The 22,427-nt window shown below is 39.6% G+C and overlaps 1 protein-coding gene across 2 annotated transcripts in view; it reads right to left on the bottom strand.

Annotated features, from left to right (window-relative positions):
• BUB1B (BUB1 mitotic checkpoint serine/threonine kinase B) overlaps positions 1-22,427 on the bottom strand; it is a 65,805-nt gene that overhangs the window by 35,306 nt on the left and 8,072 nt on the right. For both annotated transcript variants that reach the window (XM_014459417.2, XM_014459418.2), the window contains exons 3-8: positions 20,486-20,545; positions 19,935-20,079; positions 9,322-9,518; positions 5,307-5,476; positions 4,056-4,270; positions 3,789-3,880 (exon numbers count right to left, since the gene is read on the bottom strand). In XM_014459417.2, the coding sequence (XP_014314903.1) occupies positions 3,789-3,880; positions 4,056-4,270; positions 5,307-5,476; positions 9,322-9,518; positions 19,935-20,079; positions 20,486-20,545 (879 nt within the window). The remainder of the gene's footprint in view (positions 1-3,788; positions 3,881-4,055; positions 4,271-5,306; positions 5,477-9,321; positions 9,519-19,934; positions 20,080-20,485; positions 20,546-22,427) is intronic.

The raw sequence follows: 22,427 nt of genomic DNA, 5'->3' as shown, positions 1-22,427 counted from the left end.
ATTTCTTTCACCCAAGGCATCTGGGTCTGGGAAGGCGCTCCTAGGCTGCAGATGCCACATGGCTGCCAGCTGGATAATTCTTGGAAGCCTTTCCCATAACCCAGCACTCCTCTTGTGCTGCTTCTCCCCCAAGCTCCATTTCTTTCACATTTTTAATAAGAATTTCCCTCATTCTATGGGGCCATAAACCTATGTAATCTGGAGCCAAAGGGATGCCTTATCTGAAGGAAAGGGGCATGGGGTCCCATTAAGACTTATTTTTCCTGCCCTAGTTGGGTGGGTCAGTTATTTGGAGTGTTGTCCTGTGCACCAAAAGGCTGAGAGTTCCATCCCAGCATGGCATGAGCCAGGGGCGGGCAACTGATCAATGTTTCTCTCTCACATTGATGTTTCTCTCTCTCTCTCTCTCTCTCTCATCCCTCCCCCCCACCTCATATCCAATAAAAACATATCCTCAGGTGAGGATTTAAAAAACACCAAAACTTGTTTTATTTCCAATGATTTTCTTTGTTCTCAAGGAGGCTGGATTAGAGTGATGATTGATCCCCTGGAGCTGGGAGGGAGAGACTGGGACTCTTATATCTTAACTAGAGGTCTGGTGCACAAAATTCATGCACGGGTAGGGTCCCTAGGCCTAGCTGGCGATCAGGGCTGATCGGGGGCTTCAGGCTGCTGGCTGGGGCCTTCCTTCATTCCGCGCCACCCCCTGGTGGTCAGTGCACGTCAGAGCGAGCAATTGAACTCCCGGTCTCCCGGTTGAACTCCCGAGGGGACACTTTGCATATTAGCCTTTTAAATATATACTAGTGGCCTGGTGCACAAAATTTGTGCACAGGAGGGTTGGGGTGTCCTTCAGCCTGGCCTGCACCCTCTCCAATCTGGGAACCCTCAGGGGATCCCTATGGAATTGGGCCTAAACCGGCAGTCAGACATTCTCTCGCAATCCGGGACGCTGGCTCCTAACTGCTCATCTGCCTGCCGGATCGCCCCTAACCACTCTGCCTGCCGGCCTGCTTGCCCCCAACTGCCCCCCGCTGCCAGCCTGACTGCCCCCAACTGCCCCCCCTGCCGGCCTGATTGCCCCAACTGCCCGCCCCTGCCAGCCTAGTTGCCCCCAACTGGCCCCCACCCCGCCGGCCTGATTGCCCCTAACTACCCTCCCCTCCTGGCCTGATCGCCCCTAACCACCTCTGCCTCAGCCCCGCCACCATGGTTTTGTCCAGAAGGTCTCCTGGTCTAATTAGCATATTACCCTTTTATTAGTATAGATTATTAGTATAGATAGATACTCATTTCCTACCACTTGGATTTGAAATTCACTCTTGTGCCTCCAAAGCATTATCTTCCTTAAAAAAATGGGGGAGAGAATTTGAATTTCTTATTAATGTTTTAAACTAGAATAGGCTGGATGTGCCCCATGATTGTGGAACAGAGTTAATGGGGGATACTTTTGAACTGTTTGTCCCTCCTCAGCTTCCTCTCCAGCTCCAAGAATCAGAAATTCCCCCTTTTGCTGATTCATTCCATTAACTGGAGAGGAAGAAACCATCAGGTGGCAAGAAAGTTTAAACTTTTTTTTTTTTAAATATATTTTTATTGATTTCAGAAAGGAAGGAAGAGGGAGAGAGAGATTGAAACATCAATGATGAGAGAGAATCACCGATCGGCTGCCTCCTGCACACCCCCTACTGGGGATCGAGCCCGCAACCCAGGCATGTGCCCTCGACCAGAACTGAACCTGGGACTCTTCAGTCCACAGGCTGACGCTCTATCCACTGAGCCAAACCAGGTAGGGCTAAACTTTTTTTTGTTTGTTTAATTGAAAACACCAAGGATAAAGCTGACTGCTGTGGGGAGGGGTAAGGGATGTGGGGAACAAGAGTGAACCTCTCTAGGTGAATGGACCATAGATGTGTAACTGGCTTTTTGCCTGTAGCTCTTTTTTTTTTTAAATCCTCACCTGAGGATATGTTTTTATTGCCTTTTTGAGAGAGAGAGAGAGAGAGAGAGAGAAAGGTAGGAAGGAAGTAAGGAAGATAAGTAGGAAGGAAGGTTGGTCGGTTCCCTCCTCGATGCACCCTGACTGGGGATTCAACTGGGGATCAAACCTGCAACCTAGATATTTGCCCTGACTAGGAATAGAACCTATACACAACCTTTTGGTATACAGGACAATACTCCAACCAAATGAACCACCCAGCCAGGGCTGCCTGTAGCTCATTTTATTTTGATCCTCTATGCCCCTGATTTAAAGAGGTCTGTGTACTGTACCCACTTCCCAGCTGTCCTTGTATCTCCTACTTTCTCTGGAATTTTATTTTCTAATAAATGACATTTGAGAAAAACAAAATTATCATTAAAAAAACACACGATGGTAAAATTTGTTGTTTTTTTTTAAATATATTTTTTTATTGATTTCAGAGAGGAAGGGAGAGGGAGCGAGAGATAGAAACATCAATGATGAGAGAGAATCATTGATTGGCTGCCTCCTGCATGCTTCCTATTGGGTGTAGGAGGCTGCAACCCGGGCATGTGCCCCTGACCGGAATCAAACCTGGGACCCTTTAGTCCGCAGGCCGGTGCTCTATCCACTGAGCCAAACCGGCTAGGGCAAAGATGGTAAAATTTGATTGTTGTAAGAAATTAAAATATAGTTATAATGGTTGCTGCTAGGCAACATCAAAAGATAAGTGGAAAACTAGAGGAAAATATTTACAACTCCTATTACAGAGTTTTGCTGGTTTTCTTAATCTATCAAGAGTTCTGAAACATATTAAAAAACACACAAACTAAACAAAAATGTTATAGAAAAGTCAAACAAGACATCCATGAAAGAGTTTAATGAAAATAGAGTTGAACATTTTCTATACCATATTTATTCTGACATAATTGTTTCTAAAAAGTAATTTGAAACATTAAAAAAATTAAACACCCATAAATATTTGTTATCAACTTTTTCAGGTAATTTTTTATAAATACTCATTATTTTCTTAAGAACAATCTCCTGCCATGCCAGTTTGGCTTAGTGGTTGAGTGTTCACCCATGCACCAAGAGGTTGCCAGTTTGATTCTGGGTTTTAGGCTCAATCCTCAGTAGGGGGTCTGCAGGAGGCAGCCAATTGAAGTTTCTCTCTCTCTCTCCCTCTCCCTTCCTCTCTTTCTAAAATCAATAAAAAATATATTTTTTAAAAAGACTAACCTCCCTAGTGATGAGCTCTTAACAGACAGTATTTTTACTCTAAATCTTACCTATTTTTACTCTGCTACACTACCTACCGTATAGTAGTAGAGGGTTATAGATTAGTTATGAGTTAAGTTGCACTGGGGCACAAAATACAATCTAGTATTATAATGCCACAATGTTATGTATTAGACTAAATCTCAGACTGCCTGATTATCTAGTCAGCACTCTTTCTTACAAACAGAAATGCTAAGGACTAGGAAGGAAAAGAAAAAAATATTTGGAAGGAAAGAGCAGGATCAGAGGAAACACTACCATAATTTCTAATTCCTGTCAATAATAAAGGTAGAACATCTCACTTGAATCACAGTGGTTATCTTTGACTTATAACAATGTAAATATAAACCTATTAAGTTTATTTTTCAGTAAGAATATTACCAATGATCTTTTAGCCCTAACATACTCAAAGGAATATAGACATAAAGGAAACACAAAACTTTGGTTACTTTCATACTCACAAAGATGAAAATACCTTTGGGAATTAGGATAGGTACCTCTGCCCACGCTTAATAATTCCCACCTCAAAAAATCAGGAAATCAAACTCACATAACAGGCTGCTGTGCAGTCTCTTCTACATATGGAGTAAAACTGGGCAGCACGGAGGGTACAGCTGTCACAGAAGTTGTATTGTCATGAGGCTGGCAATGAAGAAAATGAAAATTACCATGGCTTTACATTCTGACACAACATATGCAGACCATGCCTAATTATGCAAGAATTTTTTTTTAAAGATGCTAAAAATACTCCTGTAATCTAAATCTGAAGTCTTTTTTTATGTTGGCAAAGACACTGGATCAAAGTAAGAGTCCTTACCCTGTATTCCAAAGGCCTGCCTACGTTCCAAGGGCCCGCTTGCAGCTCATTTTCTTTGGCCCTGGACACAGGGGGTGCTATCCATGGCTGGACTGTAGATTTAGACAGCTCTGCTATAGAGGCCTCATCAGCATTTTCATCAAAAACAGTAATTCTAGAATTACTCTGCATGGGTTGAGGAAGTGGATTTTGGAGTCCTCTGTTCTGGTTTGAAGCTAGGAGAAAAATATTAAAACCATGTAAAATTTTTAGTTATTCAACTCAGATGCCAGATAAGGTTACTTCTGCTACCACAGAATCAAAGAGATTTTAAAAGATAATTAGTAATTTTTTAATCCAGTGTTTGTTACCTATATTCTCGCTCCTTTCCCTCACCTACAATCTTTTATTCATAGATATCAAAAAACCCCACCAAATTCTATATCTTCCTTTAGTCATCATTCTAACATTGTCTAGTTTTATCAGAGACTAACCTAACCTAAGTCTTCATTTTTCAGTTTAAAATTTTCTGTCAATGGAAATCAGTTGAGACATACCGAATCTAATGAAGACAAATTAAAATTAGTCCATTTATTAGGGGTGCTTTCTGTTGTGGGGCTGCTTAATACAATCAACCTTCATCATGATATGAATGAAATGTTCTTTAGGACCATATACTCTCTTATACTCTAATAGTAGGATCTATAAGAAACAGTCTAAATATTGGTAAGTTGATACCAAGAAAGGGTAAGAGATTTTTAAAAAATATTCTCATTTACATGTCTAACTGCTATAAATTTAGTTAATAAAAGCTTATTGCTCTCTGTACCTTTTGTTCAATGTTGCTATGAACATAAAATTTACCTTAAAAAAAGTGAATTAAAAAAAGCTTATTGTTGTTCATCTTTAGATGTAAATACAAAGAGAGCCCAATTTTTGGCCCCAAAAGACTACAGACCGTGTTATTAATACATTCTCTGAGGCTCTGGACATGTAAACTTTATTTTGACAAGACATATCTTTTTTTGACTAACAACTCTTAAACTCAAAAACTTTTGATGCTTCCTATATTTTTATAAAAATTAAGACACAAAATTGCTGACAAGTTTTGGTTTTTGTGTACATTGTGATATCAACTCTCCTAGGCTTCCCTCTTTTTGCTACCTAGTACTCAGAATACTAGGACAATGTCTACATATATATTATCTCTTTACATAATTTGCCTACCACCTGAGACTAAGAATTTCCCATAATAACATTTAACAAACATACCCTTGAGAGCACCTCCTATACGGCTGATTGGAGCTCTTGCTGTCTTTTTCCCTTTGCTTTTTAGTTCAGCCAGTGTACTTCGTTGTGGTACAGAGGACCCCAAATCTTCCTCCTCTTCTTCTTTCTCAAGTACCAACAGAGTTTGCCGAGTCACTCGAGCTTGGAATTGTCTAAAGTAAAAAATGAACAATTAACTTTTGGTGAGATGAATACTACTCACTGGATTCAAAATTCTAATTTGTTAAAACAAACAAGGGAGAAGGGTGGGATGGCAGAAGAAATATGTAGAAAAAGCCCAAAGAAGTGTTTATTCTCTTAGGAATAAAGAAAACCACCTTGAGATCAGAGAAGGTTTGGGCTAGAATGATTTAACACCCCCTTTTAAATGTCCAAATTTGACTAATTAAAAATATTCTGAAGATCACCATTACGTTGGTCTGAGGATAAAATCAGGGTAACTAAGATTACAGAATTTATTAAAGTCAGAGTTTCCCACCAATTTTTTATTATAAAACTTAAAGTTAACAAGAGTAAATAAGTACCTAAATACCCTTCATGTAGATTCACCAATTGTTAACATCTTGTCACATTATTTTATCACTGCCTTTATGTCTCTTTCTCCATACACTGCCCCCAACATGGAGTATGCCCATGATAGCACGTACTTCTCTCTCTCTTCCTTCCTCCCCCTTCCCCTCTCTCTCTTTGATTAGAACTAAAATCTCTAGATATAATACAAAAAAGCAACTGAGGCCTCTGAAAAGTAAACAAAAGCAAGTGAACTGTGGAGAGGAGACAAACTTCAAGAAATAACCCACATGGGGCTGTTTCCTGTTTGTTTTCCCTTCTCTTTTTTCTTGTGGTTTTGAATTGTTGCAAAGGTGGTGTGGAAAGTTAAAACTCCTAAAGAAACCTCATCTTTCTGGCCAGAGGACTGGGGAAGGGGGACTCTGAGGACCAATGGGTATGGGAGAAATAAGGGAGAGGATGAGCTGAAGGAAGAGGATCTTCTAATTCTGTACAGGAATTGACACAAACCCTAGACTCACTCCTCAGTTATGTATGCACAGGGCAGAACCATGGCAGAACAGAAAAGGCTGTGAGAACTGAACTATAATATAAACCACTGCCCAAGTCCCAGAACAACCAATGAGCAAAACACATGAGATAGATCCCTAAGGTCTTGAATATTTAACAGACATTGAAATCACTAGCCACATAAGATGAGAAAGAACTTGAGACATCTGAATATTGGTTGCCTACTAAGACATTCAACATTCTCCACAGAATATTAACCAATAGGGCCCAGAGTCTAATAACATATAGTATCATTATAAATGTCCAGGATATAATCCGAAATTATTTGACACACAAATAACCAGGAGAATATGACCAATTCTCAAAGAAAAACATAATCAAGAGATATTAACAATAAGATGACACAGGTGCCCTAGCTGGCTTGGCTTAGTGGATAGTGCATGGGCCCATGAACTGAAGGATCCCAGGCTCGATTCCAGTCTATAGAGCACGTATCTTGGTTGCAAGCTCAATCCCTGGACCTGGTTGGGGCCTGTGTGGGAGGCAACCAATCAATGTGTCTTTCTCCCATCAATGTTTCTCTCTGTCTCTCCCCCTCTCTTCAACTCTCTCTAAAAAAATCAATGGAAAAATATCCTCGGAGGATTAACCAAAAGAAACACACACACACACACACACACACACACAACAGATGACACAGGTGTGCTGGGAGTTTTCAGAGAGATTTTAAAGCAGCTATTATAACTATGCTCCATGAGATAAAGGTAGAAACATTTGAAATGAAAAGACTAAAGTTCTTAACAGAGACACAGAAAATATAAAAAGAATCAAATGGAAATTTAGACCTGAAAAACACCATTGTCTAAAATAAAAAATTTACTGGATGGACTCAATATCAAAATGAAGAGGGCTGACAAAAGAGTAAACGAACCCGAAAACAAAATCAATAATTGGCCATTCTGAAGAATAGAAAGAAAAAAGGTTTAAATTTTATTAAAACAGGAACTGAGCTTCAGGGACCGGTGGAACAATTATCAAAAGGTTTAACATAAAGGACTTATATGCAAGCATATAGGCCTAACCAACGGACATAGACAACAGGGGGGTGAGGGCATGAGTGGGGTGATGGGGGGTAATGTGGGGATAAGGACACATATGTAATAACTTAATCAATAAAAATTTTTTAAATATATATTTTATTGATTTTTACAGAGAGGAAGGGAGAGGGATAGAGAGTTAGAAACATCAATGAGAGAGAAACATTGATCAGCTGCCTCCTGCACACTCCCCACTGGGGATGTACCCGCAACCAAGGTATATGCCCTTGACCGGAATCGAACCTGGGGCCCTTGAGTCCGCAGGCCAACGCTCTATCCGCTGAGCCAAACTGGTTAGGGCAATAAAAATTTTTTTTAAAAAGGTTTAACATATGTATAACTGAAGTCTCAGAAGAATAAAGAAAAAAATATAGGCTCAGAAAAATATTTTTAAAATCATGACTGGAAACTTTTCAAAATTTGTGAAAGGTATTCATTTAACAAAATTTTAAAAGCCCATTAAACCCCAAATGGATTAAATTACATCTAGACACATCACAATCAAACTGCTGAAAACCAATGTTAAAGAAAAAAATCTTTTTTTTTTTTTTTTTGCTAAAAGTATTACAAAGGGTATTACATAAGTGTCCTTTTTCCCCCCCGCCCATGACAAATAAAGAAAAAAAATCTTAAATGAACCCCAAGAAAAATCAACACATTATAGTCAAAAGAATCAGAAGAGCTAAAAAGAACAGTTAGAGAATTCATATTACCTAATTTCCAGATTTATTATAAAGTTACAGTAATCTAGATAACATGGTATACACTAATGAATATACAAATCAATAGAACAAAATAGAGTAACAGAAATAAAACTACAAAATCATCAAACTGAAACTGATTTTTGACAAATGTGCAAAGGCAACATAATGGAGAGTCTTTTCAACTGCAAAGAACTTTGACCCAAATCTTATACAAAAATTAACACAAAATTGCCCTAACCGGTTTGGCTCAGTGGAGAGTGTTGGCCTGCGGACTCAAGGGTCTCAGGTTCAAATCCGGTCAAGGGCATGTACCTTGATTGCGGGCACATACCCAGTAGGGAGTGTGCAGGAGGCAGCTGATCGATGTTTCTCTCTCATCAATGTTTCTAACTCTCTATCCTTCTCCCTTCCTCTCTGTAAAAAATCAATAAAATATATATTTAAAAAAAAAATAACACAAAATGGATCACAGATCTAAATGTGAAAAGTAAACTATAAAATTTCAAGATGAAAACAATGGAGAAAATCTTTGTGACTTTTGGCTAGACAACATTCTCAGATATAACAAAAGCACAATCCATAAGAAATAACTAATGTCAGACTACTTCAAAATTAAAAACTTTTATTCTATAAAAGACATTGTTAAGAGAATGAATAGACCAGAGTTAAGCTGGGAGAATGGCTTACAAATCACTTATTTGACAAAAGACTTGTATTCAGAATATATAAAGAACTCGTACACCTCAAATGCATTATGCTAAATGAAAGAAGCCAAACACAAAAGGCTATATATTTTATCATTCCATTTATATGATATTATGGGAAAGGCAAAACTGTAGGGTGAGAGAATAAATCAGTTGTTGACAGGAGTTGGGAGAGAGTAGGTGTTGAGCACAAAGGGATAGCGTGATAGAATTCTATGGAGTGGTGGAACTAGTTTACTAGGGTATTATGATCATGGTAATGGTTACATGTCTCTTTTCATTTGTGAAAACTACTTATAAAACACTACACCATAGAATGAATTTTACTGTACGTTAAATATGCCTTTTAAAAAACTGAATAGTAACTAAGTAAACATGCCAATCCATGGAGAGTACTTTATTAGATGCAAAAATGACCATTTATAGCCACTAGTTATAAAGAGTTAAAACAAGTTCTAGAGAAGCATTTTACCGGTGCTGGGATTGTAATCTTTCCAGTGGTGTAGCCTTCCGTTGAATCCCTTCCTGAAATATCATATCTGCTTTCTTAAAGTTTTCTCTAGCTTCGTATTCTTCAGCCCATGAAATATAGAACTGAGCAAGTGAAACGGCAATCCCTTGGTTGTGTAAATAACTGTACATATCCAAAGGCTCGTTGCATAAATGCCCCTGTAACAAATTAAAAGCATTAACAGTTAACCAATTTCTATTCACTTATTGTCTATTATGTGCCAAACAATCACTGGAGATACTATCTGTAGTTTCTGCATTGAAAAAAACGTAACTATCTATCTACCTACACTAATAAAAGACAAACATGCAAATTGACCATACCTTTGCTATGCCTTAAGCCACGCCCACCAGCCGATCAGAGCGACTATATGCAAATTAACCCAACCAAGGTGGCAGCCGGCAGCCATGGAGCTGGAGCAAGCAGGAGCCTTGGTTGCCCCAATGATGGAGGAAGCCAAGCTTCCCTCCCGCCCGCCCTGGACAGCTCTGAGCTCCTCTCAAGGCTACAAAGTTTCAATTATAGAAGGTAAATAAATCTCAGAATAAAAAAAAAAAGAAAAAGAAAAAAAGGAGAGGCTGGGAGCTTCCGTCACCTGGGGGGGGGGGGGGCCTTGGCCAGCCTGAAAAGGCCCTCAGCCCCTCACCCAGACTGGCCAGGCACCCCAGTGGGGACCCCCTACCCTAAAGGGGGTGTGGCCAGCCTGAAAACAGCCATCAGCCCCTCACCCAGGCTGGCCAAACCTCCATGGGGTGAGGGTCCCCACTGGTTGGGGCTTGACCAGCCTGCAAACAGCCATCAGCCCCTCACCCAGGCTGGCCAGGCACCCCAGTGGGGACCCCCACCCTGAAGGGGGTGTGACCAGCCTGCAAACACCCATCAGCCCCTCACCCAGGCTGGCCAGGCACCCAAGTGGGACCCCCACCCTGATCCGGGACACCTCTCAGGGCAAACCAGCCAGCCCCCACCTGTGCACCAGGCCTCTATCCTATATAATAAAAGGTAATATGCAAATTGACCCTAACAGCAGAATAACTGGGAATGACTGGTCACTATGACACACACTGACCACCAGGGCGCAGACGCTCAATGCAGGAGCTGCCCCCTGGTGGTCAGTGCGCTCCCACAGGGGGAGCTCTGCTCAGCCACAAGCCAGGCTGACGGCTGCCAGTACAGTGGTGGTGGTGGGAGCCTCTCCCACTTCCTCAGCAGCGCTAAGGATGTCCGACTGCAGCTTAGGCCTGCTCCCCGCTGGCAAGTGGACATCCCCCGAGGGCTCCCTGGCTGCCAGAGGGATGTCTGACTGCCAGCTTAGGCCCAATCCCCCCGGGGAGTGGGCCTAAGCCAGCAGGTGGTCATCCCCCGAGGGGTCCCAGACTGCGAGAGGGCACAGGCCTGGCTGAGGAAACGCCCCCCTCCCCGAGTGCACAAATTTTTGTGCACAGGGCCTCTAGTATATATATATATATATATATATATATATAAAAGGCTAAGTGACCGTTGGACCGGTAGCTATGACGCACAATGACCACCAGGGGGCAGATGCTCAATGCAGGAGCTTCCGAGCTGTGGTGACTTGGTAGCGGCAGTTCTGGGTGACGCACCCCGGAACCAGAGAGGAGGGAGCCCAGTTCCAGGGTATGTCACCCGAGAACTGCCCTCTTGCAATCAGGGACCCCTTGGGGGATTTGAGAGAGCCGGTTTTGGCCCGATCCCCACAGGCCAGGCCGAGGGACCCCACCTGCCGGAGGGACCCCGCTCACTCCACAGACGCCCATCGAGCCGCAGTGCCAAGGCAGCTGGCTGGGGAAGGACCAAGGGAGGTTGGCTCCAGGGCGTGTCCAGGTATCTCGCCCAGTCCCACCGAGCTGGCCACCTTCTAATTAATATCCTTTCAATGTGCACAAATCCCTGCACTGGGGCACTGGTTATAATATAATGTTGTAAGGATGATACTGAGAGAACCTAAAAAGAAGACAAAAGAGGACCTACAAAGAGAACAGAAGAGATTAATTTGTGAGAAAAAGGAGGAAAGACTTCAAGAAGGTATGATATTTGAGTGTAGCCTTAAAGGAAGAATAGACTCACATCAGGTAGAGAATGGGAAAGGAAGGGCACTCTAGGCATACAGAATTGTTTGTAGGGGTGTAGGCAAGATAGGAGTTTGGAAAAAAAGGTGTGACAGATCTTGAATGTCAAGCTAATCAATTCTGAATTTACCTTAGGGTCAATGTATGTGTTTTGGGGTGGGAGAGTTATATGGCATGGTTAAATCTGTATTTTATTCTATTTTTATTTTTGTTAACCCTCACCTGAGGGTATTTTCTCCATTGATTTTTAGAGAGGGTGAAAGGGAGGGGGAGACAGACAAAGAGACAGAAAGAGAGAGAAGCATCGATGTGAGAGACACTTCAATTGGTTGCTTCCCTCACGTGCAGGGACTGAGTCCTCAAATCTGGATTTTAGAAGGAACTTGTAATTCTAGATAATTCTAGTAGAAAGGGGGTATGGGTGAAAATCACTAAAAATCCCACCACTGACAGTTTGATGTACTTTCTTTAGTCTTATACAGAATAAGATGATTTTTTCAATCATTTTATAAAGCTTTAATAATCAAAATTGTTTTTATTACACTTGGTGCAACGCTCATTTTTTCCATGCTGCAGCTTACTCTTCACTATTACTTTTTAAATAAACAACTTTTAAGTTTGCTCAATTACAAATAATTCTATAATAAATACCTTCATGCATACAACCATTCATGTTTTACATTACTCTCTTAAGAAAAAAATCCTATTAGGACTATGTTAAAAAGTTAAAAATTGCCTTTTAAAAGAGTCATACAAATTTAAAATGCTAATAGTAATTCCCAAATACCATTTTTTAAAACTCCCTCATTTCATGTAAAAATGGCATTTCAGTTTTCCAATTAGTTCTTTTACTATCAGGGAGGCTAACATTTTCTCCTGTGTATTTATTAGATGTATTTTCTCTCATACCTACCTTTTCCTTATTGTCTAGCCTGAAATAAGTCCTCCTTATATGTATGCCCACACAACTCAATACTTGCCCTCTTTTTTTGTTACTTTTACAATTAATTGCTTAACATCTGTCTTCCACAATAAAGTAAGCTCCACAAACACAGAAAACGTTGCTCTCTACTATATCCTAATCCTTAGCCAGGGACTGGTAGAAAATGATTGAATAAATGAAATGCTCCATTTATATATATATCTCTCTCACAAAAACAGTATTTTATAGTTTAATATTCAGTAATTCAGTAAATGATTTTTTTCTGCTTACCCAAATTAGTAATGTTTTCCCATATGTGATAGTGCTTCAAGCAAAGTTATAATTCTGAATGTGTTATCAGTGTAAGATCCAGTCTTAACATAGATTTCACTTTATTAACAACTCTCTGAATAACTCTGTGCAGCATGGAACTGCCAATAAAAGCTGGCTGTCCCATGGTTATTCCAGAGTGCTAAATGAGATCACTTTAAGAAAACATAAATTAAGGGACAACATAGTTAGATCCAAAAGGTAAACAAATCTTTTCTTTTTCCTTTTTATTGAATGTATTGGGGTGACACTGGTTAACAAAATTATACAGGTTTCAGGTGCACAATTCCACAACACATTATCTGTGCACTGTATTGTATGTTCACCACCCCCAAAAAAATCTTTTTGGTAAGCTCTAAAAGGCCAAACTAAAACCATTTCAACTAAAAATACTGGATATTTTCTAAAAATAAACATTTCCTTAGTTAGACTGTAATTATCCCTTATAAAAATAACTCTCTGATTGGAGACATCTTTCTGCAAATCAAAAGATAGTCAGAAAACCATCTGTTACTCTCCTGACTATCCCATAAAGAAAAAAATAATAATTTAATATGCACCTTGTTATCCATGTACAATGTTAAGATTATTGCTGACCATTCTAGGGCTGAACATTTGAATTTGAGGATTGTCTAGAATAGTGTTTCTCAGATTACCTGTGGTGAAGGGGCCAGTATTGGGGGGGGGGGGATATGTGTGTGTGTGTGTTTAAAAATTTACATTCGATCGTGGAACTGATATTTTTAAATACAATAACAAGTTACTAGATAAATAAATAATATGTTTGGATGTTGTGACAATGTCAAATGTTAACAAAATTTCTAAATGGCTACTCAATTTTTATACTTATCTTGAACAGTCTGCAGACCATTCTTTCAGGAGCACTAGTCTAGACTATGATTTTTTTACTTTATAATAATGTCATTGCTCTTCAATACCAACACCAAGATAGCATCAACTAATTGTTACTTTTAATAGCTCCAACAATATATAACCATAGAATCCCGGGATTAAGTCATTTTAGAGGTTTACCCAGTGTAACCTCTTAATAAAACCCATATAAGAATATTATATAAGAGACTTCCAGTCAAGATGACGGCGTAGGTAAACATGATACTCGCCTCCTCCCACAACCACATCAAAATTACAACTAAACTACAGAACAATCATCATTCAGAACTACGCAAAATCTGGCTGAATGGAAGTCCTACAACTAGGGATTAAAGAAGAAGCCACATCGCCCTGGCCAGTGTGGCTAGGTTGGAGCATAGTCCTGTACATCATAAGGTGGTGGTTTAGATTCTCAGTCTGGCACATACCTAGGTTGTGGGTTTGAACCCTGGTTGGGGCGCATGCAGGAGGCAACTGATCAATGTTTCTCTCTCACATCAATATTTCTCTCTCTCTCATCCTCTCTCTAGAATCAATAAAAAAATAAAAAGGTAAAAAAGCACCAGCACCAGCAGTAGCAGCCACATTGAGACTGATAGAAAGGGTGGACATGTGGAATGAACTGGTCCCACGTGTGGCAGATAAAAATTGGGAGAAGCCCTAAGTGGTTTGGCTCAGTGGATAGAGCGTCAGCCTGAGGACTGAAGGGTCCTGGGTTCGATTTCGGTCAAGGGCATGTAGTACCTTGGTTGCAGGCTTGATCCCCAGTAGGGGGTGTGCAGGAGACAGCTGATCAGTATTTCTCTCTTATCAATGTTTCTAACACTCTATCCCTTTTCCTTCCTGTCTGTAAAAAACTCAATAAAATAATATTTTTTAAAAAATTGGGAGGTATATCTCAGCTGCAGAGGTTCCCCTTGAGGAATGAAGTGTCCCAACCCCACACAAGGCCTCCCATTCCAGGGTTCCAGTGCCAGGAAGATAAGCCCCCATAACTTCTGGATGTAAAAACCAGAGGGGATTGTGGCTGAGCGAGACAGAGGCCTGCCGGAGTCCCAGGCAGTTCCTCTTAAAGGGCCCACTCACCGCTTAGTCAGACTCACTCCCTCTAAGTTCTATTCTGGGGACAGCAGCTCAAAGGCACCAGGGGCATATGGAGGGGAACTGATTTGTCTGGCATCAGGGTAAGAACTGGAGGAACAACTTTCTCCCCAACAGAAATGCTGGTAGAGACCATTATTCCTTTTCTGAGTTTTCTCACCACAGAACAGGCAGGTGGGAGCCATATCTGAGTCTCTATCAACTTGGCTATCACTGTTCACCTTCCCTGGTGATTCTTTGAGACCCCACACTACCCAAATTGTGGACCCACCCAAGCTGTTTTCAGTGGCTTTTCCATAGGAATGGCTTATCTTGGCTCATGCTTCAGACTTTCCTAAAATCTCTCAAACAAGCAGCATCTAGCCTCAGCATGCCCCATACCACTCACTAAGTGGCCCCAGACCTGGCATTAGCGGCAGTCAGCCATGGTTCATAGCTTGGTTTCTCTCGGGCACCTCCAAGCCCAGCACAAGTAGCAAACATCTGCAGATCACTTTGTAGCTCACGCTGGGTGGCCCGGGGCAGAACACAAGCAGCAGCTGACCTTGGCCTGCATCTATGGGGAGGCCCCAGAGCCAGTGCAACCTATGGATAGCTTCAGACCAAGTCGAAAGACCACCACCCAACCACCTCCACAAGTGACACATCCAAGGGGCAGAATATCGTTGGGTGAGGATTAACAAGAACAAAAAAAGAGTAATTTACAGAGAATCAACAGGAGAGTAAATAAAGATGAGAATCAAATCAGCCATCCTATATTATAAAAGCATAATATGCAAATCGACCGAATGGCCAAACAGCGGAACGACCATCTGGACGACAATCCAGGACCACGCTATGACACCCACTGGCACCAGGCCAGCCAAGGTGGGTGCAATGCAATTGGTCAGGGGACCGGCCATCACCCCATGATCACCCCGCAGAGGGAGGCCCAGGCCACCAGCTGGCGGGGCCATCAATCGGGAGGCTCTATGATGGCCCCAAAGAGGGAGGCCCAGGCCACCAACCAGTGGGCTTCGGTGGGTGGGCGGGGCCTCCCTCTGCGAGGGAAGCCCGGGTCCTGGCGGCTGGAGGGAAGCCTGGGTCCCGGGTACCAGAGAGAAGCCAGTACCAGCAGCCGGGAGAAGAAAGGCCCCCTCTTGCACGAAAGGCCTCTAGTTTGGAATACAAGAAAGCAAAACACACCCAATCAGAATAGCAAAAAGAAAAAAGAATCCAAAAAAGTGAGGACAGAGTAAGGAGCCTTTGTGACAATTTCAACTGTACCAACATTAGCATCATGGTGATACTGGAAGGAGAAGAGAGAGAGCAAGAAATTGAAAACCTATTTGAAAAAAATGACAGAAAACTTCCCTAACCTGGTGAAGGAAATAGACATACAAGTTCAGGAAGTGCAGGGAATCCCAAACAAGATGAACTCAAAGAGGCCTATAGCAAGACACATCATAATTAAAATGCCAAAGGTTAAAGACAAAAAGAGAATCTTAAAAGCAGCAAGAGAAAAGACTTAGTTACCTACAAGCGAACTCCCATCAGATTGTCAGCTGATTTCTCAACAGAAATTTTTCAGGCCAGAGGAATTGGCACGAAATAAAGTGATGAAAAGCAAGGACCTACAAAGACAGCAACACTCTAATTTAAAATTGAAGGAGAAATAAAGACCTTGCCAAATAAGAAAAAGCTAAAGGAGTTCATAACTACCAAATCAACATTACAATAAATGTTGAAGGGATTGCTTTAAGGAGAAAAAGGGGAAAAAAAGATAAAAAGAAAATAACAAAATGGCAATTAATACATATCAACAATTACTCTAAATGCAAGTGGTTTAAATGTGCAATCATAAAACACACTGTGGCTGAATGGATAACAAAACAAGACCCTTACATATGTTTATCAGAGACTCACTTCAGATGGAAAGACACACACACACACATACACACACACACACACACACACACACACACACTGCAAGTAAAGGGATGGAAAAAACATATTTAATGCAAATGGAAATGAAAAAAAGAAAAAAACAACAACAGCTGGAGTAGCAATATTTATACCAAACAAAATAGACTTTTAAACAAAGGCTATAAGAGACAAAGGACATTACGTAATGATAAAGGGATCAAGCCAACAAGAGGATATAACTCTTTTAAACATTTATGCACCCAACATAGGAGCACTAAAATATATAAAGTATACTTGAGGGGCATAAAGGGAGTAATCTCTGTAATAAAGCCATAGTAGGGGATTTTAATACCCAACTGACATCTAAAGATAAATCGTCCAAACAGAAAATCAATAAGGAAACAGTAGCCTTAAATGACACACTAGACCAGATGATATTTTCAGAGCATTTCACCCCAAAACAGCAGAATATACATTCTTTTCAAGTGCACATGGAACATTTTCCAGGATGGACTACATTGTAGGACACAAAACATGTCTCAAAAAATTTAAGAAGACTGAAATCATATCAAGCATCTTCTCTGTCCACAAGGGTATGAAACTAGAAATAAACTACAAGAAAAAAACTAAACACAAACAAATACACAGAGGCTAAATAACATGTTACTAAGCAATCCATGGGTTAACCATGAGATCAAGGAAAAAATCAAAATATACTTAGAGACAAAGAAAACTAAAAACACAACAAATGCAAATCTATGGGACATAGTAAAATCAGTCCTAACAGGGAAATTTATAGCATTATAGGCATACCTCAAGAAATAAGAAAAACCTCAAATGAACAATATAATCTTACACCTAAAGGAACTAGAGAAAGAACAAACAAAGCCCAAAGTGAGTAGAAGGAAGGAATAATAAAGATCAGAGAAGAAATAAACAAAACAGTCTAAAAAGATAACACAATAGATCAATAAAACCAGATTTAAGTTCTCTGAAAAGCTGAACAAGACTGATAAACCTTTAACCAGATTCATCAAGGAAAATAGAGGACCAAAATAAATAAAATCAGAAATGAAAGAGAAGTTAACAACTGACACCACAGAAATACAAAGGAGTGTAAGAAAATACTATGAACAACTATATGCTAACAAATTAGATAATCTGGAAGAAATAGATAAAATCCTAGAAACATACGATCTTCCAAAACAAAACCAAGAAAAAACAGAACACCTGAACAGACCGATAACAACGAATGAAATAGAAGCAGTAATAAAAAAAAAAGGATAAAAATCATATGATCATATCAATAGATGCAGAAAAAGCACTTGACAAAATCCAGCACCCATTTATGATGAAAACTCAGCAAAGTGGAAAGGAGGGAACATACCTAAACATAATAAAGGCCGTATTTGACAAACCCACAGCTAACATCATACACAATGGGGAAAAACTAAAAGCGTTTCCCTTAAGATGAGGAACTAGTTGAGGAATGTCCACTTTCACCACTCTTATTCAACACAATACTGGAAGTCTTAGCCACGGCAATCAGACAAGAAGAAATAAAAGGCATCCAAATTGGAAAGAAAGAAGTAAACCTCATCACTTGCAGATGGCATAATACCATATAGAGAGAACCCTAAAAATTTCATCAAAAACTACTAGAACTGTTTAATGAATTCAGCAAAGTAGTAGGACACAAAATAAATATTCAGAAATCGATTTTTTTAAACCAATAATGAACTATCAGAAAGAGAAACTAAGAAAACAATCCCATTTACAATTGTCTCAAAGAAAATAAAATACCTAGAAATAAATTTAAGCAAGGAGGTAAAAGAACTATACTTGGAAAATTATAAGATGCTAAAGAAAGAAACTGAAGAAGTTTCAAATAAATGGAAGCATATACTGTGCTCATGAATAGGAAGAATTAACATCATTAAAGTGTCCATACTATCCGAGAAAATCTATAGATTCAATTCCTATCAAAATACCAGCAGCATGTTTCACAGAACTAGAACAGATAATCCAAAAATTGATATGGGATCACACAAGACCCTGAATAGCCACAGCAATCTTGAGAAAGAAGAACAAAATTGGACGTATCACATTATCTGATATCAAACTATACAATAAGGCTTTAGTAATCAAAACAGCATGGTACTGTCATAAAAACAGACATATATATCAACGGAACAGAATAGAGCGCCAAGAAATAAACCTGAAACCAATACAAAATAATATTGAATGTAAAGTGTAATTGAAACATAAAATTTGAAAAAAATAAAAGTTGGGTCCTCCCAAGAGATATTTTAGCCAAAAATTTTATCAATTTCAAATATCAATATTTTGTCATATTACAATAGTCACTGTAAATATTCCATTATTTAGAATTATCTAATCTAGTATCTAATTACCTATTTTTTATTTATTTATTTTTTTAATATATTTTATTGATTTTTTACAGAGAGGAAGGGAGATAGAGTTAGAAACATCGATGATAGAGAAACATTGATCAGCTGCCTCCTGCACACCTCCTACTGGGGATGTGCCCACAACCAAGGTACATGCCCTTGACCGGAATCGAACCTGGGACCCCTCAGTCCGCAGGCCGACGCTCTATCCACTGAGCCAAACCGGTTACAGCAAATTACCTATTTTTTAAACAATTTTTTAAATTTTTTTTTTGTAAGTATCTAATTATCCATTATCTAATACTGTATTTTGAATATCATTTACTTTTTTCTTATCTCTTTTAGGATAAAAGCAATGAAATTAATGTGTAAGAAACCCTGGTCATTATTAGTTATGAAGATATTTTCGTAAGAAACCCTCAAAAGTGTTCTAGAAATAAAAGAATTACATGTCAAGTAAGACAGTACAATATAGTCAGGCAGACATTTTTGGATATAGCAATAAACTAGGTAAAAGAAGCCCAAAGAGAAATGAAGAATTAAACATCATTTTTTATGATAATGACTCTCAAAAAGCAGAGAAAGGGATACCAGAATCATCTACAAAAGCTTTTTCCAATTTTACTAATGTAATGTATTAGATCCTACACATTATCCTCCAATACAGTTGCATGACCCAATTATATTTAAAACAAACAAGTAACACACTCCCATGGAAAGGTATATCAGCCTTGTGATCACTCGTAAAGAGGTATAAAACATTAAAATCTATCTTTAAAGTAAAACCAATTTACCAAATATTGAATATTTATTAAATGTTTAGTATCTACTAAAAGGCTCAGGTTCTGCCATTTTTGGTGTACTGGGTATTTCTAGAGAAAATCTTTTGGTTTAATATTTTAAAAGATGGTATTTGAAACTTACCAATTTAAGCCAGAGACTGAGAAACCGAGGATCATTATAATATCTTTTTTCTCCTTGTAGTGCTTCTACAGCTCTTTCCAATAATGTTGACATATTACTCTCCTTCCCACCCTGGGGATAGTTCTGCTCCGTCCAGTTAATATACCTGAACAAGAAGAAAAGGAAAAGAACATTTTAAAAGTACATTAAACTTTTGTTTTTGCTTCAAGACCCATTCTGGATTTTTTAAAGCAGAAATATCTAATGTATTGAAAGTATGCTTATTTAGAGGTCCTCAATGGCATGTCCTAAGCTTGTATCCCTTAGACTTTTCCAAGTATCTCTAATAAGTGCCAATTGGAAATAATGGGGATGGGGATAAAAGGGTGTAGTTCACAGCTACAAACTTGAAATTTCTTTAGTCTTGAATACCTCAGGAAGAGACACTATAATTATTCTGTTTCTTTGTCCACAAGACACCACTTTTTATTCTGGCACACTGTTCTATAAACCCCAATTTGAGAAGCATGGCCATAAGGATTCTCTGTTAAGTTTGAATAAAAAATACTCACCTATCCCAAACATCCAGAAGGTCATTTCCAGTGTAAAATCGAATTTCAGATTCAAATTCCCTAAAATTTAAACAAAACAATGTTAACATAAGCAATAGTTAAAGTAGCCAAATAAGTAAGTATCACCTCCATTTTTATTCATTAAGTGTTTAATGTGAATCTAGATAACTACACTGGAGTTTGAGGGTTTGTTAAACAGCAAGAATAAGAATAGAGGTAATTAGGATTCTGCCTGGTAACATAACAAAACATGTAGAAATTAGAGAAACAAATTCCAAGAAACATATAAAAAAGCAGTATTACACAGCAATTTAAAGTCCTGGAACAAGACTCCCTAGGTTCAAATGCAGTTCCAGTAATCACTAACTGAGTGACATTGGACAAGCTATTTAAATTCTGTTTTCAGTTTCCTCATCTGCAAAATGGGATAATAATACTACTAGTACCTATCTTATTAGGTTGATTAGTCTTAAATGTAAAATGTTTAGACATAACTCAATAAATGAAAGCTATTATTTTATATGTATACTAGAGGCATGGTGCACGAAATTCATGCATTTTTTTTGGGGGGGGGGGGGGAGGAGTCCCTCAGCCCAGATTGCGAGAGGGAGCAGGCCAGGCCTAGGAACTCCACCAGTGCACAATCAGGGCCAGGGAAGGACGCGGGAGGGCTCCAGGGCGTGCCCGGCCCGTCTCGGTAGGTCTCGATAAGCCAGACCCCCGCAGCAAGCTAACCTACCAGTCGGAGTGTCTGCCCCCCTGGTGGTCAGTGCGCGTCATAGCAAGCAGTTGAGCGGCCTTAGCATATCATTAGCATATTACACTTTGATTGAATGGATGACCGGACAACCGAACACTTAGCATATTAGGCTTTTATTATATAGGATAATAGTATGGAACAAACTAAATAGATACACACACACACACACACACACACACATGTGCGCAAATCTTAGAGTTAAAGAAAATTCCATGGGCAACATTGGTCAAAGAAGAGTAATATGTAATTTGGGAAGTGCCTTAAAGAAAGTAAAAAAAAATGACTTTGTAAAGACCTGGGAAAGGCCAAGGGCTATAAGAGTTAAGACTGACCAGTTAGAATAGAGGGAAAATTGGGTAATAAACCACAATTTAGATAAATCAACAAAAACTGTATGAGGTTATGTTTGATATAAATAATAATAAAATAGTCCCTGACACAAAGACATTTATACTCTAACTAGAGGCCCAGTGCATGACATTCGTGCACTGGGAGGTGTGGGGGTCCCTCAGCCCAACCTGCACCCTCTCCAATCTAGGAGCCCTCAGGGGAGCCCTCTCCAATCCAGGAGTTTCTGTCTGTCTTTGCAATCATATGAGGGAATTGTCTGAGACCCCAACTCAGTTTGGTTTGTTGCTCACAGAAGAATAGAGGCTTTTTTTTTTTTGCTTTGCTTTGCTTTATTGGTGGAGATTTCCTGGAAGTTTTAGGATATCTTCCCTTTAATTTTTCCTAGACACTCTGATTTTACTTATGTCTCTCACCTTTGCTTTCCCTCCATCCCCCACTGCAACAGTAACTTGCTCCAGGCTCACTTTGCTCTAGTGCAGTGATGGCGAACCTTTTGAGCTCGGCGTTCAGCATTTTGAAAAACCCTAACTTAACTCTGGTGCCGTGTCACATATAGAAATTTTTTGATATCTGCAACCATAGTAAAACAAACATTTATATTTGTGGTATTTATTTTATATATTTAAGTGCCATTTAACAAAGAAAAATCAACCAAAAAAAGTAAGTTTGCGTGTCACCTCTGACATGCCTGTCATCTCTGACACGCGTGTCATAGGTTCGCCATCACTGCTCTAGTGTCTAGGACAGTGGTTCTCAACCTTGGCTGCACATTAGAATCACCTGGGAATCTTTTTAAAATCCTGATTTCTGGGCCTCATCTTCCCGACTGTT

This window comes from Myotis lucifugus, unplaced genomic scaffold (assembly GCF_000147115.1).
Source record: "Myotis lucifugus unplaced genomic scaffold, Myoluc2.0 scaffold_109, whole genome shotgun sequence".
In the NCBI taxonomy this organism is placed as follows: Eukaryota; Metazoa; Chordata; class Mammalia; order Chiroptera; family Vespertilionidae; genus Myotis; species Myotis lucifugus.
This window is presented reverse-complemented; position numbering and strand designations above follow the sequence as displayed.